This window comes from Dendrobates tinctorius, unplaced genomic scaffold, assembly GCF_039654945.1.
Source record: "Dendrobates tinctorius isolate UK_male_01 unplaced genomic scaffold, ASM3965494v1 ptg000011l, whole genome shotgun sequence".
NCBI lineage: Eukaryota > Metazoa > Chordata > Amphibia > Anura > Dendrobatidae > Dendrobates > Dendrobates tinctorius.
The window spans coordinates 24697477-24715711 of NW_027361679.1; the positions used below are offsets into that span (position 1 = coordinate 24697477).

Genomic DNA, 18235 nt, shown 5'->3' on the forward strand with positions numbered 1-18235 from the left:
ACATTGTGGTTTTGAACTTGAAAAAGTACAGTAATTGTGTACGTACATATAGCCTTTACAGATACCATGTAGTGTAAGCACATTTCAATGGCAGTTTATCCAGTTTTCTATTACCCTGATTCATCAACTATGTATTATGTACCGTATTTCTTTGTACTGTTTCATGCAGATTCCGGCTGTGGGAATAATGCTTTACAAGAAGGACGCAAGGGTTTTATTTACTCCATGAATTACCCGGATACCTACCCAGCTGAACTCCTTTGCAGCTGGAATATCTCGGTGACTCCAGGATGGCTTGTAAAACTGGCATTCATCGATCTTGCTATGGATGGGGAACTAGGACAATGTATTGGGGACGTGCTGGAAATATCTGACAGCTTTGATATGATAGGTAAAAAAATGGTTTAAAAAATGTGTAACTTGTTTTTCAGGATTAAAGGGGTTGTCCCATAAACAAAGTACATTTTAGAATAAAAATAAGTTCCACAATTGGATACATTAAAAAAAAGTTCCTGTCATGATCCCAGTGCAGGTTTTTGAGCTGCACGGCAGGGGTTAATGTCTGGAGCTCAGTGCAGGTTTTGACTTGCACACCTGGGGTTAACAATTGTGGCCTCTTTTTGGTTCTGGGAGAGCTTCTTAAACCCCTGGAAAGCTCCAATCCCTGTCAGCTATACTTTCGCCCTTGGCATAGTGTGGTGACCCCTGAGTGTGTTTGTGCTGTGTTCTGGTTGCTTGATACTCTGTGTACGACTCTGTCTGTTCTCTGGATATTGCTTGTTGGATTCTCCTTGGTACCTTCTATGTCTGTTTGGTTTTGACCCCTGCTTGGCCCCGACTATCCGTTCTGTCTCATCCCTGGTACTTTATTGCCATCTCTGTGTATGACCTCCGTTTTGCCTGACTGAGTATTTCTGTTTAGTGTCCTACCATCTCTGGAAGCAAGATGCTAAGCCCCGCCCCTTGCAGTCACATTACCGTAGGTCCTTCACTGCTTGCTAAACTTCAGCGTCCCCAGGTCCTGTTTGTACTTTCCGGTTGTACCTGACCCTGGGCCCCCCAACAGTGCGGGTGAGTCCCTGCTCAGCGGAGACTGCACGCCGGCGCTGACAGGACCCTGACGTTTCCTGTGCTGAGATAATCTTATAAATGTGCCCGACCATGAAGGAACATAGTCTGAATATACCACAGCTCCTGAGCAGGGGCAGAAAAAAAGAAAGTATACAGCATGGGATCACAACTGATTCTTTTTGTAAAGCCGGGGTCACACTATCGCAGAATACGGACGAGTGCTATGTGAGAATTTTTACGGTGATCTGCTATGAAGACACTGAGCTTGAAGTGTGGTGACCTCATCACTGGCATTTCCCCACAGTCCAGAGGTCACCACAATTCAGCCCGGCTGGGAGCGCAGCCTCAGTGATGTCACTAATGCTGCGCTCGCAGCATCTCATTCACCAGTGGTTGTCAGCCTGGAAGGTCGCATCTTGGCACCGTCCAGGTTGAAAACGAATTCTTCCCCAGACATGGATTACAGCATGGGACAGAATGACTGACATGGTATGGTATATTGTTATTTTTTTATTTTAGTTTTATTACATGAGCTCGAGGGCTTCGGTGGACTTAGGCGAGGTCGTAAGTATGTTTTAATTGAGATTATTAAAGGAGTCTGTGTCTTTCTTTCAATTAAAGGACTTTTTTCTGGGTGTCTGTGTTTTCTTACAATGGGACTATGGGGTTAGTAATGGGGGCATCTTATTGATGTCTCTCCATTACTAACGTTGGGGCTTGATGTCACCAGGCAATACAAAGGTGACATCAACCCCAACTATTACCGCACTTGTCACCACTACAGAGCATGTGGGTAGAGCGAGGCTAAGTGCCAGAATTGGTGTATCTTAGAGATGCGCCTTTTCTGGGGTGGCTGAGAGCTGATATTTTTAGCTGGGGGGCAGTATCCATGGCCCCTTCCTAGGTTATTAATCTCAGCTCACAGCTATCTGCATAATCTTTGCTGGTTATTAACTATAGGGGGACCCCACGTCATTTTTTGTTGGGTCCCTCATGTTAATAGCCAGTAAAGGCTAAGTATACAGTTGTGAGCTGATATTAATAGCCTGGGAAGCTCCATGGGTATTGCCCCCTTCTCAGGCTATAAACATCTGCCACCAGTTGTCGGCTTTCCCTCTGCTGGTTATGAAAATTGTGCGGGAGCCCACACCATATTTTTCCAAAAAATAATCTTTTATTATGTTCAGTAATTTTGACACACACTGTACTAATTGTATTTATCACTGACATCTATATATCTACCTATTCTATTTGTATTTACTGTATGTAATCCAGGTCTTCTATCCTGTATATATCCTGTGTATATATCTATTCTATCTTGTCACTCTGTGATCATACTGTACACGGCAGATGATTTGCCAGCTTTTCTTGGTGGTGGTTGCGTGGTTAATGGGAGGTATATGTCACAGGGATGGATTCTCCCTGCGATGCAACCCAGAGTATTTTGTTTTTAGTGCACATGCGCACTATAGTTGTCGTTTAGTACACCTGGGTCCGGGTTGCAGGTAGCTATGCTCTGGGTGAGGGTGCTGACTGTACCCCTGTTTTCCTTCAGGACCTGCAGATGTTTGAGGACCTGCAGTCAGGTCATGACCTTGTGACCAGCTCACGTGATCCATACCTCACCTGTGGGTGCGGTTACAGCCTATATAATGGAGGCTATAGTTTAGCACATAGCCTGTGACTTGGAAGGTAGAAGGACTCCTGTGTGTATGGCTCAAGACGGAGCCTTCGCGCTGGACATTGCCCTAGCCTGTGTGCTCACAGGGCCTGAGGGAACAAAGCCCAGCTAAGGACTGTTTTGTTCAGCTTTTGCCTGCTGTGAAGGCCGGTTACCTTGTGTTGCTGATTTGGGGTTTATGGAGCAAATAAACCCACACAGACTCTTTTAAAGAAGCACGCCTCCTGTTTTTCCTCCTGCTGCACCTAAGTGAGTACAAATCCTTACAACTATATATATATATATATATATATACACACACAGTATACATATATAATACAGTATATATTATGTGTGTGTTTTGAAGAATATTTCATTTGAAAATGATGTGTAAATGACAGAGAATTGCTGTATGTAAAAGCTCATGTTAAAATTGCATTGCAATCGGATAGCAATCGCACTGTATTCGGATGTAAATCGAATGCTAGGTGTGAGAAATCAGATTGTACTCGCATAACGCTCTTTGCGACTCTCGGCAGGGAGACTGGGACCAATTTTTCATACGGTAAGTGTGACGCCGGCCTAAGGTTAAACATTTCCCTGCCTGTTTTTAAACAATCTTTTACCTCACAGAAGCCAGCAGCTGTGATCATCCTCATGTCCTTTCTGTATCCTCTCTGTTGTTTCCTCCCCTGCCCAGGTGATGTGGTATGATCAGACCATGTCCCTGTAGGGTCAGACACAGCCATTACACAGTGCACAGCAGGGGCACATTTATAAGATTATCTCAGCACAGGAACATTTTTTAAACACATTCAATTTTGGAACTCATTATTATTCCAAGATTTATCAACTAAAATGTACTTTGTTCGTGTAAAAAAAAAACCTTAACATTCAAAAAAAATTCTTACTTGCCCATATTTTGCTTTGTAGGTAATTAGTGTCAGATTGGGGTTTCTTTGCACCACAAATTTAGCGTTACAGTACTAAGTGGGATGGATTTTATTGAGACATTTTTAGACATATTATAAGGATCGTTGTCTCCTGTCATCTTTCATCCTGCCTAATATGAGAGGAAGAAGTTGCGGCGTAATGCGCGTAGGGGCGGCAGGCTGGGGCAATACTATCCTATACTTCATGTAAGTCTTTGTGTGATTATAGCACCTTATGTTTATTGAGGCACAGTTTGCACTTTATGCTAATAGTAATAGGTTTAACGCTATATGCAGTACAGCACTTGTGCATTTCTTCTAGTAATAGACATTTTATCCCTTGTTTACTCATTTGAGTTTGAATACCTATACTGAGTTAAAAATTTAAACGGGGGTTGGTTCATTAAAAAAAATTTTGTGCTTGAGCTGATTTATTATAGCTTATTTTTTGACAATGTGCTTTTTAAGTTGCAATGTTGCTACTTTTGCCCTTCTATGCCGGCATTAGCAGCGATGCTCTGTTTTTTAATTCTATGTCAATAAAATTGAATATTCATCTTGAAAAACTCTTTTGATCCCTATTTCTTGCTTAATTGACTTGATAGGGGATGTGGTTGTATATTATAAGGATCGTTGTCTCCTGTCATCCTGCCTAATATGAGCGGTTATTTGTCTTTATTTATTGAGCTAATGATGCAGCATCCAGAATGTCACTTTAATCCGTTTTGTCATTCCAGGCAGTTACTGTGGATTTGTTAAGCCTCCAGTGATCATCAGCTCTAGCAACAAGCTTTTCCTAAAATTCTCAACTGACAAATTAAAAACTGATCGTGGTTTTGAAGTAAAATGGGAAGAAGTCCTGCCTGATGATATAGAAGGTAATCATTGGTGAAGGTTGGACAAACAACTATTAGTTCTTCAATATCCGGTGCTTGCTTTGTTGCATAATGACTAGACGGCTAAATGCTCTGCTAAGGTCTTCAGTTTTCATCATGTAATATTTTAATGTAAATTGTATGTACTTTTACACGTTTCTTCCCACACCCAAACACACATGGTAGGTTACCAGATTTCACTTCAAATATGCAAGCATAAGAGATGCACTTCATAAACTTGGAGCTTACCCTCATCAAGCAACTTTAACAAGAACGTGGTGTGTTTCTCAGATGATTATCTGTAAGAAAATAGATACCAGGTAGAGAGTCCCTCTTGTTTCCATGGATGACAACATTTTTAGGTGAATGTCTGACTTTTTTAGCATCCCCAATAAGTGTATGTGTTCCAACAGCTGGCTGACCGTTTACACCTCAGTACTCTGAATTTATGGTCAGCCAATTTCGCTGACCTAAAATAATTTTTTAGCAAGGCTCAAATTGAAACTTTTCTAGCCAGAAAGTTTTCTTTGGTTTCCTACATGAGTTCTATGTACAAAAGAGGAGACTTTTTAAATAGACTATTACATGTGAAAATACTCAGATTACGGTATCTTAATCCACTACAAATTAAATGTAATATTCTGAGAGGTTGACTTAAAAATCATAACAAGTCTAGTGCTTTATTAATGCATAAACATGCTATTTATTGTTAATTTGATAGTACAATAATAGACACCTAAAGGAAATCTGTCACCAGGATTATGCTACCTCATTGAAATGGAAAGTGCTGCGGAATATGTCGGCGCTATAGAAATAAAATGTATTATTATTATTGGAGAGCAGCATCATTTAGGAAAAGAGATCCTGATTCAATCAATGTATCACTTAGTTTACTGGGTGCAGCCGTTATGACATAAGAGTTTTTAGATTTAACATGAAGCAGAACTGAGAAAGCTAACCCTGCCTACACCACAGCTTTCTGTGTACGTTGTCTATTGACAGTGAGCTGCTTATAAAAGAAGGGGTCGTGGTAGGACCAGGGCTCAGGCAAGCTGTAGTCCAATTAGTGATAGTCTCCTGGTAATAAAACATTAATTGTTTTAATAAGTAACACATCCCTGAAATCTGTGTCTCTTCCCCTAACCTTTTGCTGTTCCCAAATTATATGGCAAAAATCTGATGACATAATTAATTTCTTTGGGCATATGATATTGATGATATATCCAGCAATATCTAATTGGTGGGGAAGTTGATATTCTTTCCAGCATCTCTCACATGTAAACATTGAATAGAGCTGTACCATACAGCTCCATTCAATGTGTAGAGGCCAGGTTTCTATGATAGTGTAGCAACTTGGGAAAATAGGTAGCAAACTGGAAGCTGCAACTGATCCTGTCAGTTACTGTACAGATTAGAGATCCTGAACTCGCAGTCCCTAGTGGTTCATATGTGAGCTGAGATACTCCTAACCAAAAAGTAGATGATGGAAACTCGGACTTATGCCGCCTAAAAGGCCATTGAGCGCTTCACATTCCTCCTAAAGAACCTGAGGGCAGAGCAGAGTGCAAAATACCTACAGAAGTGAAGGAGTGCTGATCAAAGGAAAGAGATCCCAGAGTGAGTAAAACAAACCACGACACACAAAACAAAGGATCAAGCAAGCACAGTTAGAGAACACATCACCTACTTTTCAAAAAGAAACAGAAGCTAGGTGCAGGGTAAAGAACATAAACAGAAGAGAGATAAACCTTAGCTGGCCCTTCACTGCCTGACTTAAAATACAACAGTATGGCTGGAAATCCAAATGAGACAATCACCAGCAAAAAATACCCGCAGGAGGAAAGTATATAAATCCGCACTCAGAAAGTGATAGGGCAGAGAAATGATTTAATGAAAACAGCTGTTACCCTAAAAAGACTGAAGCAAGGGTAATAGAAACTAAACACCAGAAGAAAAGGTGTATCTGCTGTGGGATGGCACACAGAGAAGCTGACCACAAAGCACAGGCTCAAGGGTCCAAAACTAGACTCATGACACAGGTACGGCACACCAGCTCTTATTCCCGTAAAAAGAAGCCAATCTGCAGTACTCAGCAGCAGTTACTTTACATTGACCAAAGTTGTGCAGTTTGGCTCTATTCAATGCAAACATCCATCCACCGCTGGAGCTGGTGACAGGTTTTATATTGATCATCTATTCAAAAAAGATCATTAATATCAAACCAGACAACTCTCTTAATTTGATCCAATACCACATACATATAATTCCACAAAAGGTATCTATCTTCGATTTGTGTCAAATCTCAGTCTCATTAAAAAAAAGCAAATTGTTACCTTGACTCTGGAGACCTGCAATCTATGGACCCTTGACATTGTATCATTGGTTGATTTTTTACATAACAACTGGTATCATTCTGCAGCAATATTTAAAGTCCCGTTCAACCAAGAAAGACATCATATTCAGCAGCATTATACAGTTCTTGTCCCCGGTGGGGCTCATGATCTGATGTTCCTGTCTGAACCATGTGCCATACCAATTTAACCTGTTAGTATATTTGGCAGTGTGGAAGGAAACTGGATTGGACCCATGAAGCCCAGAGGTCACTATGCAGATATCAATCTGTTCATTTGCCATTATTCATTTGTAAATACAACCTTATGTGACTCTTTACAAATGTATGATTTGTTTTAATGAATTATTACAAAAATTATTATATTTCATTTTACAGAAATACAGACATGTGGTGGTAGCTCCGTTGAGGAGACCGGAGTGATTAAATCCCCAAATTGGCCTAATAATTATGCCCCTAACCAATTGTGTGTATGGCATCTTCAAGTGCCTGAAGGAAAGAAGCTGATCATCAATTTCACCCATTTTGACTTAGAGGATGTGGACATAATAACTAGGCAGTGTTATGATTATGTGGCAGTATATGAAGAAAGCTCTGGAAAAGCCATTAAATATGGTATGTTCTTATAGTTGCTGATGTCTTTTTTACATTTGCAAAGATCATCTGGTAGCAGCATTTTATGTTACATTTTTCATTTTGAAAAGTTCTCATTATTGGAAAATTTAATTTACAGTAAAACAAGAATCAGTCCAATCGAGGCAAGGGTTCATGCTATGATATTTGGATTTTTTATTATACAGTGCAACCTCTTTGAAATGATCGCCCAAAATTGTATTAGAATCTCGTAAAAAGTGGCCAGACTGAAACCTGGTGAAATAAGTGGTGGTCTTCTCAAAGAGGTGGAGAGGGTTCAATATACTTCTTATTCAGCAAATCCAGTAACATGAACTACGGCTTTACAGGAATACAGAACTTTATATTAACGTTTGCACAGTTCCAGTGTATTTTTGCGTGTTTTTAAATACGTCCAAAACTTTTTCAGAAGGGATTAAGGTGATCACTCACTTTTGTTTCATAAAGAAGCACCCCATCAAAGTTTGTATCCTCTTAATATATTGCTATCATCATATTACAAGTGCATCTCACAAAATTAGAATATCATCAAAAAGTTAATTTATCTCAGTTTTTCAATACAAAAAGCAAAACTCATATATTAGATTGAATCATTACAAACAGAGAGATCTATTTCAAGTGTTTATTTCTGTTAATGTTGATGATTATGGCTTACAGCCAATGGAAACCCGAAAGTCATTATCTCATTAATTTAGAATACTTTATAACACCAGCTTTAAAAAATGATTTAAAATCCGAAATGTTGGTCTATTGAAGTGTATGTTCAGTAAATGCTCTCAATACTTGGTTGTGCTCTTTTTTACATCAATTACTGCATCAATGTGGCGTGGCTTGGAGGCGATCAGCCTGTGGCACTGCTGAGGTGTTATGGAAGCCCAGGTTGCTTTGATAGCAGCCTTCAGCTCGTCTGCATTGTTGGGGATAATTTTGTGAGATGCACCTGTATATACCACTGTGTACTTACAATTGCTCATTTTGCCTTTCTACCCAGTAAATTCTTCTCTTTGAGGAAGTGTCTTGTCCCTGCATTTATCATTCCCCTGTTCAATTCCTGACCCAGGTACTTTTCATCCCTATGCTAGAGACTTTTCCAGAAAGATCATGAATCATGCAGGGAAAATTGACCTCCTGTTTCTACATAGAGCTTAGTCAGTTTTTAATCACGTGATGTCATAGACCTAATGGAAAAGAGAAGAATTAACTGGGTAGAAGGTCAATCTGAGCAATTGCAAGCACACACTAGCATATGCAATGTATTAAGAGGATAAAAACTATGATGGAAGGAGGGCTTCTTTAAGACTTAAAAAATGATTACATTTCAGCAGTTTCCCCTGCAGATCATGGAGGTCTAGATCCTAAGGAACCCAACCAATCACTTAAACAACCCTGAGAAGTGCCCACTTCAGAAGTTAGGAGCTCCCACCTGAGCTCACACTCAGCATGGAGTTTGGATCCAATGGAAACTATAAGCTTTGAAGCTTTTTAGCCTATTATGGCTATTAAATCTAAACTTGACTGTGTGCAGGCGGGGAGCTGTGCACTCCTGAGTTGTTTGCTTTTGGAGGGTTTGTTTGAATGGTCGATGAGGTCTCAGGAACTTGCACCACAACAATCTAGATGCAATTAAAGTGTCTGCATAATATGAAAAAAAGCTGCAACGTATAAGACAATATTTGTTGTATAAACCGATGTCTTATTATTGCTGTCTTCACTTTTTGTAGGTCCTTTCTGTGGAACAAACCTACCAACCAGAATCTCTGGTAACAGTAACACTCTCACAATCCGATTCTACAGTGACATTTTCACAGAGTCAAAAGGCTTTAGAGCCTACTGGGCCACTAGCCTGCTGCAGGCACCGCCAACAGAAGCCCCTCCAGCCCCCGAACCGTGGGACACTGTACAAATAGGTATCATATATTGCTCAGTGTGAAATGTTTTTATTTGTATTGACTGAAATCGGCATTGGAATTGGGTTATCCAACATACTCAACACAACATTTGTGAGACCAGAATATGATTGGTTAGGAGAATTTGTAATGTGAATTTCATAAAATCTTTATACAACTTTCACAAATATAAAGTACATGTTTACATGAGCGTGTACATAAAATTGATTATTATTATTATTACAGAAATATCATTCAAGGTATATTCTGGTTAGAACAAGTCATCCCCTTACACAGAATAAGTGATAAGTGGCTGACCTCTAGAGATCCCATTACAAGGACCCCCATTGATTATGAGAACAGTGGCCCCAATTTCTCCTCTTGAATCAAGTGGTATTCGAGCAGGCAAGCTACAACCGCATTAATAGCCTATGGAAATAATGGCTATAATTCTGCTGTAGTTAACTATAACTTGTAGTTCCAAAGACTTGAGGTACTGTCACACTTAGCGATGCACCAGCGATCCCGACTAGCGATATGACCCGGTCAGGATCGCTGGTGCATCGCTAAGTGGTCGCTAGTGAGCTGCAGATCTCACCAGCGACATCGCAGGGGTCGGGGGTCGCTACTTACCTGTCAGACGAGGCGATCCTGACGTCCTCCCGCCCGCGTCCACGCGTCGCTCGTCTCCACAGCAGGAAGCCCAGCAGGAAGCTGACGATGAGAAACAGTCCAGGACGTTCTCGCGTGACCAGCGATAACCAGCGGGGGAGCGGGTCGTAGGTAAGTATCAGACACAGCGATATCGCTAGCAATATCGCTATAACGTCACAAAACCAGTGACGTTATAGCAATATTGCTTAGTGTGACAGGCCCTTTAGAATATAGTGACAGTCCACCTGTACCAATGCACTATTAAAATGGAGGAATCAAGACTCCTATTATAATGATCAGCAAGGGTCCCAGCAGTCAGATTGGTGATAACTTGTAATTTCCCCAAAAAATCCTCTAAGTATATTAAACCAAATTATTACAAAACTGTTAAAGGCAATATCTCACCATGTTTTTGTCAACTAATTTAAGAGCATTTTAATGTAGAGGCAGAGACCCTGATTCCAGCAATATTTCAGTTACTGGGCTGCTTGCTGTAGTTATGATAAAATGTTTGTATTATCAGCATGAAGAATAGTTAACCTGTTCCCATGTAGCCATCCTTATTCATGAGCTCTGTATAACCCCACCCCTGATTGGCAGCTTTCTGCCTATGCACACCGTACACAATAAACTGCCAATCAGAAGTGTGGGTGTGGTTATATAGAGCTCAGCATTCAGAGAGCTGGTAGAATTGCAGAAGCTAAAACTGTGATTTTATTAAAACTGCCACAAGCTACTCAGTAAGTGATACATCACTGGAATCGGGATCTCTAGCCCGACATCATGCTGCTCTCAAACAAGGTAGCAAAAGCCGTGACGACAGATTCCCTTTCAAATTATTAATTCTGTTTAAAATGGATTTCGCTTTGAGCAGACTATTTTCAGACTTCTGGTCCTCAGGAGAAACATTGTCAGTGCTCATTGCTTATTATATTATAACAATTCTCTAGCATAAGAACATGCTGATTATGATTTTTGAGGGTGGATTAGTTCCATTACAATGGTGCACAATGTGCACAGATCCATATGATAATTTGCAGCAGAAATCTGACAATCCCTGCAGACAGCCTACAGAATACACTGGCCAAATCTGTTTAGGTGGATCTTGTGAACATACCTCCGAGAACCAATTAAATATTTCACAATCATATACTATAAGCATATAAATTTCCCTTATGACCCACAAAAGCAAGTGAGGCTATGGGAACACAGAAAAATATGACCCAGACATAGGTTTCCTTCATACGTGACATAAAATGACGTGACAGACATCTGACTGGCTCGGTTTCTTGTGTATATGTATGGATTACTGTAAATCCTAATCAGATGAATGAAACAGTTGTAGAAGTTTCTACAACCAAACTCTTCGGCACATGCTTTGCTCTAATATAAATGAAAATGAGACAAATGATGTTTTTTCAATTTGTAAAATGTTGAGTTCATTTTATTGCTGTTCTCAGATTGGCCAAATAAATGTGGCAAGCCGACAAAGCCTCCCCAAATTTTTTCTAGAATTGTCAATGGAGAACCCGCTGCACCTCACACCTGGCCTTGGCAAGTGTCCATGCAGGTAAGAAGTATTTGAATATTTAAAATTTGGCACTGATAAAAAAAAAAAATGTTTAAATGGCTGATTTTATTTATTTTACATAGCGCCATTAATTCCACAGCGCTTTACAGACATTACTGGCACTGTCCCCGATGGGGCTCACAATCTAAATTCCCTATCAGTATGTCTTTGGAATGTGGGAGGAAACTGAAGTACCCAGAGAAAACCCACACAAACATGGGGAGAGCATACAATCTCCTTGCAGATGTCTTGGTGGGATATGAACCAAGGACCCCAGCTCTGCAAGGCTGCAGTGCTAACCACTGAGCCACCATGCCGCCCTAAAGTAAAGTGTAATGATATTCATAAAGGGCTAAACAATATGATCTGTCACATTTCATTTATGATATTACTTCTTGGGTTAACAAAACTAATTCACCAAAGGCCTTAACTTTTTAAATTCTTGAAGGAGTTTCCGAAAATGTTAAATTATCCCAATTCATAGGATAGGAGGTAACTTGCTGATCGCTGGGGTCTGACCACTGGGACCCGAAGCAATCCTAAGTACAGAACTCTAACTCCAAAAATGGGGCTCTGCAGAGCGCTCATGACTGGTGGAGAGTTGCGCATGCTCAATCTACGATCCATTCATTGTCTATGGGACTGCAGGAAAAGCCAAGTACAGTACTCAGCTATTTGCAGCAGTTCAAACCAAGTACAGGCGCAGGGTGTACTGATCTTTTCTGACTTTATTTTGCCAGAGCTGTCAATCAAAACAGAGGAGAATGGAGATAGAAACAAAACAAGTAGGTGGACTGAACTGTTTGGCCACACCAAGGATGCACCGAGCGCCTGTACTTGGTTTGAACAGGCCCTTCAAAGGGAACCTGTCATCATGAAAATGCAGTCCAACATGCAGACATCATGTTATAGAGTAGGGGGAGCAGATTAGATTGACATAATATATCAAATATTCAAGAATTCAAGAGAAAATATTCAGTATAACCTGTGTTTTAATCATTTAAATCTCTGCTCTTTCTCAGATTTTTGGTCCTGTGGGCGGTCCGATCAGTGACTGACAGCTTTATTTGTAAGTGTGCATACAGAGATAGCTGTCAGTCACTCATCAGTGAAGCAAAGGTCTATATGAATAAACCACAAGTGATACTGAATCTTTTCTTACTTATCAACAGTATATATTGCTCTGTTCAGCTCTTCTTTCTCAATAACATGGTCCCTGCATATTCGATGGTGTTTTACTGGTGACAACTTCATGGATTTTTCCCATACCCTTGCCTTGTATTTTCAGGTGTGGCCAAGTTCTCGTAATGAAACCATTTTCTTTCACACATGTGGAGGAACTCTAATCCACAAGAGATGGGTCCTTACTGCAGCCCACTGCTTTATTAAGTAAGTCTTTCGGTTCACACAAAATTCTTTCATTATATTATATAACATTATATCTCTAGTGTTCTTTAAAAACCCTGATTCATATTAAACTTATAACTTTTATTTTATTAAAAACACTGTTATGCTTGAATGATTACTTCTTATTGCAAGGCAAGCTCAGTTTTGGGGAATATGGGGATATCCTCCATTGCCCAGATCAAATAACTATCAATATTGGTTCTCAGGTCTGATGGACCATTTCATGTCAATGGATAGCATAAGTAAAATTATAGAATTAGAAATATTTTACAGTAATTAAAACTTCCCATGGCAGTGGAAAGGTTAAAGGGGTTGTCCACTACTAGGACAACCCTTCTTAAACTAAATGTTTGACCCAGATAAAATAATAAAGCTTGTACTTGTTAGGCATCAGATTCCAGCAGCTGCACAGCAGGAATCTAGAGCCATACATCCAGGGGTCTCCCATTCCTTTCCGACCGCTCAGGGGCCTGCACAGCAATCTCAGTGATCCAGGTGCCCTGCTCAGACCAGCTCTCTGGGTTGGGATGTTGCTGCCACCTCTGGATCATCAATGGTAACGCAGCCTGCTTTGCAGGAAATCACTCCAGAGGCTAAGTCCTCTCGCCACGCTACTGAGCATGCCCACGAGACGATCTCCCAGTGGAGATCGGGGGTCACGTGCTCAGGTCCTTGTCCTGATCTGATTGGCCTATCTCAGAGGTCTGGAAGGTCCCGGAAGTGCATGGCTATAAAAGGCCCATATGGCCGCTTGGCCATGCGCTAGTATAGACTATATTTGCTATGTGTGAATGGTGACGGATGTATGATTCTGGTGACTGACTCATTATAAAACCCCTTCCCTCTGATATTACGCATGTGGTTAGGGAATTAGAGTTATAGTCAGCACCAGTCAGTGGCAAGCCATACGCCACAGTGCATGCCGCACTGCTACACTAGCGTCCGATAGTGTGATGCCTCACGGCACTGTCGTACAGCGGCAGTAGTTACCGCCGCGCTGCAGTTAGCAGCACTTATTGGCGTCCGCGGTAGCATGCACGATAGGTCAAGACGGACACCGACCTCTGCCTTGGGCCGTGTCCTGTGACCATATACCGTGTGTGCACGCCAGCTGAGACCTGTGAAGCTAACAGGCTCAGCGTTTATACTTTATTTATACTAAAGCGCCTCTGTGAGTTTAACAGAGTCCGCTCTGCGCACCTCGGGTGACGTTTAACCCGAGCGCAGTATACCGCCATATAGCGAGTCTGCCATTACTCAGCAGCGGTTGTTACACCTACTGCACGGTGAGCCCTGGGCGGCGAACGCACTTCCTATTATTTATATTTAGTGTGTTCCGCCATCCCTAACAGTACTCCCCTCCGGTGCCAGCTCTGTTCCAGTGGTGTCGACACTCATTCTCCCTGGGGTTGTGATGCGGTGGAATGACATGTGACGCCGGTACCCAATCAGCGCTGGTATCACTTTCTCCACCTTCGGACAAACTGAACATGAAGAGGAAGTCAGGGATCAGCTGCTGCCCGGACTTCCTCTTCAGGTTCAGTTTGTCCGAAGGCAGAGACGGTGACGCTGGCGCTGATTGGGCGCCAGGCATCACGTGTCACAACATTGCATCCCAGCCTTGGGGAGAGTGAGTGCTGGGAGATGAGTATAGGCTTTATTATTTTATCGGAGCCGAACATTTACATTAAGAAGGGGTTGTCCTAGTAGCGGACCCCTAAATGTCACTAGCTCTGATGGTACTTTATTCCATGATTGTCACGCACAATAATGCAATTTTTGTAAGATAATTTATCCCATCCTGCATTAAGACTTTGGCTGTTATTATAACTTCCGTGATTCATAATCAACTGTACATTATACACTTTTGTATTATAATGTACTGGCAAATATGTATATAACAGCACATTATACTGTATACTAATAAAAATGCAGACATTTCTTAGAGCTTTCCTTATCTCTGAATTCTCATGTTGGTCGATGCTCCTCCTAAACCACCTTAAGTGTTCTTTTTTCTCTCACGAACACATCTATTCCAAGCCCCAATTAGGCACTCTCTCCTTTCCCGAGCTCCCATGAAGTAGCAATGAGCCACTGCTAAAAACAAGTTCCTCTGAAAGGCTTGCTCCTTTCCCAAGCCTCAATGAAGATACAAGGAGCCACTACTCCCCCGAGTATCTCTGAAAGGCAGTCCACCTCTCATAGTCTCTATGAACGTGCTGATCCTTATAATCTGCTTTGTCTGAATGGTAGCTACAGTAGGGACCTGATGTAGAATGATATGCTGCTGAACCTCAGTTGGCATTCCTTACTGTGTCTAGCACGAAGGTAGAGCAGAGTACTACAGACACGTCATTCAACATCTAGTCCTAAATTCAGTATGACTTGCACTTTATCAATTAAAATCCCTGATATTTGTACGTTTAGGCGTCCAGTGGGCGGTCCTAATCAGTCACTAATGGCTATCTCTGCATAAACAACGAACACTGTAAGGGCTCATACTCATCTGCGTTTAAAATGGATGAGTGCAATTCGATTAAAGATCGGATTGCACTCTTACTAATGTTAGTCAGTGATTATGTGTTCATCTGCAATTACTTTCCCAGCTTGGATCAGACTGAGAAAAAAAATTGCATCATGCTGCGAGTGGTTGCGTATATCTTACGAGACTCAGCAATGCAAGTCAATGGATACATAGAAATCGCACAGCAAGCACATGTTTTTTACGCACCCATCTCATAGGCAGCCCGAAATTTCATCACCCGAGTGCTGTAAATTCACAGTGTTACTGTCATGACTCAGGATGGGGTTCTTTCTCCCGTTCTGGTCAGGTAAGGGTTAACCTTGTATAGCCTCTCTTTGGTTCAGGGAGGGCTATTTAGGTCTAATTCGGGCATGGTTCTGTCAGTGTTTCTGCTTCTGTCTCTCGATTTGGTACTGCTCTGTACTCTTTGGTTTTGATCCCCGGCTCTGTCCCTGACCTCTCTCTGTCTTGCCTTTGGAACCGCACTCTCGTCTGGCTACCGACCTCAGCCTGTCCCCCACCATCCTTCTGTCTTGTCCCTGGCTATTGCTTATCTTCTCGGCTTCTGACCTTGGCTTGCCTGACTACGTATCCGGCGCTCAACCAGCTGTCGGTTCTCGTCCGTTTACGGAGCTTGACTCCTCCCCCCGGTGCCTCCCCGGCCATCACGTGTTCTGCCAGGTCCTGCTCTGTTGTATCCGTGTGTCCCCTGACTGTCCTGTGTCACACGTGCAGCAACCCCTAGAAAGACACACAGTGTGTGTGTGTGTCTTTACAGTGACCTTCAGAATAAAATAGTTATAGCGAAAGAATAAAATAAAAAATGGAGTGGGGTCCCCCTTAATTTTTTTATCAAACACCAGAGATTTCAGCGAATAAAATGTGGGTTTTACTGAACGATTTCCCATAAAAATGTCTATCAATGTGATCAGCTCCTCCAATACAACATCTTGCCTGCAGATCAGATACTATTTGTAACAACAAGTTCCCTTTAGGAAGTTGGTCTGCTGATGTATAATACTTTGCATAATTAGTTAAGTTTTTTAATTAAACCATTTTACATTTTGATTACATTAGAGATCTTCATTCTCACTTTGTTTAAATCTATTTATGTATTAATTGTATATTTCAAGTTACGCAGATGAATTGCATCGATGGCAAATGTGTGTTGGGAAACACAACTTAACCTTGGTTGAACCTACAGAAATATGCTACAAAATTCTTGGTATCTACCGTCATGAAGGGTTCGTCTATCCAGAAATACCAGCGTTAGAATTTGACATTGCTTTAATAAAGCTAGATGGAGAAGTGGTAGCCAATGACAACATCGATTTTGCTTGTCTGCCACCGGACAATCAAGTTTTACCAGAAAGCTATCGCTGTCATGCAACTGGATGGGGGGATGAGACAGGTATTGTAAACACAGCATTAAAATAAATAAATCACATCAATTTTATTTCATTAATTCAATGTGTTCTAGAGAAGATTAAATAAATAAAATGTAGATAAAAAAATACATACATTCTGTAATATCAATTCATGCAGGAAACTCAACTGCCCCAAAAGCTGCTGAAGGATTAAACCAGGTGGCGCTCCCTGTAATTCCATATGAAGTCTGCAAAACACCACTATATTGGTGGTTCCAAATAAAGGAGTCAATGATCTGTGCTGGTTATGTTTATCCAGATGAGCTAAAGTCAGTGTGTCAGGTTAGTATATGTCTTTTATTATCAGTGTAGCTGGGTTTATGTACTTGTTTGGCCACCTGTTACCGGTATCACTGCTAAGAAAGCTGAACTAGCTATTAGAAATGGAAATACATGATCTGCAATTACCATGAACATCATTTGCTGTAACAGTAGGATTATTTTCATTGTGTGCCCTTATGACCAGGGATGTAAATAACTACAGTGGTGCTCAATGACACTGTGATCAGTCTCCTGGCCTCTATATCATTGAGACACACTGGGGAAATCTCAAGTGTGCAGTTCATGCTAGACAGCCCAGGAATTTACATGAACTGAAGGCTTTTTCCCAAGAAGAGTGGGCATCTTTACCATCTGAGAAGATAAAGAACCTCTTCCACAACTACCACAAAAGACTTCAAGCTGTCATTGATCTTAGAGGGGGCAATACATGGTATTAAGAAATGGGGTATGTGAACTTTTGATCAGGGTCATTTGGATGTTTTGGGTTGTCATTATGATTTAAAAAGAGAAAACACAGTAGTTTGACAATAAATGGCTTCACCCAACCACTAACCATGAGTGGAGAAAAAGTTTTGGTGCTATCATTCATATTCTCTGAAAAAAGGTCAAGAAAGCAAAAATTCTGCTGGGGTATGTAAACTTTTGAGCACAACTGTATAATGAGTACAGAAGTTGCAGTTGCACCTGGACTCTGGTGTTAACGTTCATTTTAGTCGCTAGATCTTGGAATAATAATAAGTTCCACAATTAGATGCATTTAAAGAAAATGTCCCTGTGCCACGATAATCTTATAAATGTGCCCCTGCTGTGATTCTTCCTTTGAGGAAAAACATGATTAAAAACAGGCTGGGAAATGTTTTACCTCACTAAAAGCAATCAGCTGTGTTGCCCTGTTGTAATGTCTGTATACTATCTTGCATCCTCCCCTGACCAGAAGATGTGGTATGATCAGACCATGTCCCTG

At 41.2% G+C, this 18235-nt stretch overlaps 1 protein-coding gene across 1 annotated transcript in view; it reads left to right on the forward strand.

The window, feature by feature from the left end:
• The window catches only part of LOC141101246 (ovochymase-2-like), a 117777-nt gene that overhangs the window by 40874 nt on the left and 58668 nt on the right, over positions 1–18235 (forward strand). Inside the window, exons 8-15 of the mRNA XM_073590205.1 lie at positions 170–391; positions 4401–4541; positions 7267–7503; positions 9243–9428; positions 11522–11631; positions 12920–13020; positions 16696–16973; positions 17108–17271. Coding sequence (XP_073446306.1) covers positions 170–391; positions 4401–4541; positions 7267–7503; positions 9243–9428; positions 11522–11631; positions 12920–13020; positions 16696–16973; positions 17108–17271 — 1439 coding nt within the window. The remainder of the gene's footprint in view (positions 1–169; positions 392–4400; positions 4542–7266; positions 7504–9242; positions 9429–11521; positions 11632–12919; positions 13021–16695; positions 16974–17107; positions 17272–18235) is intronic.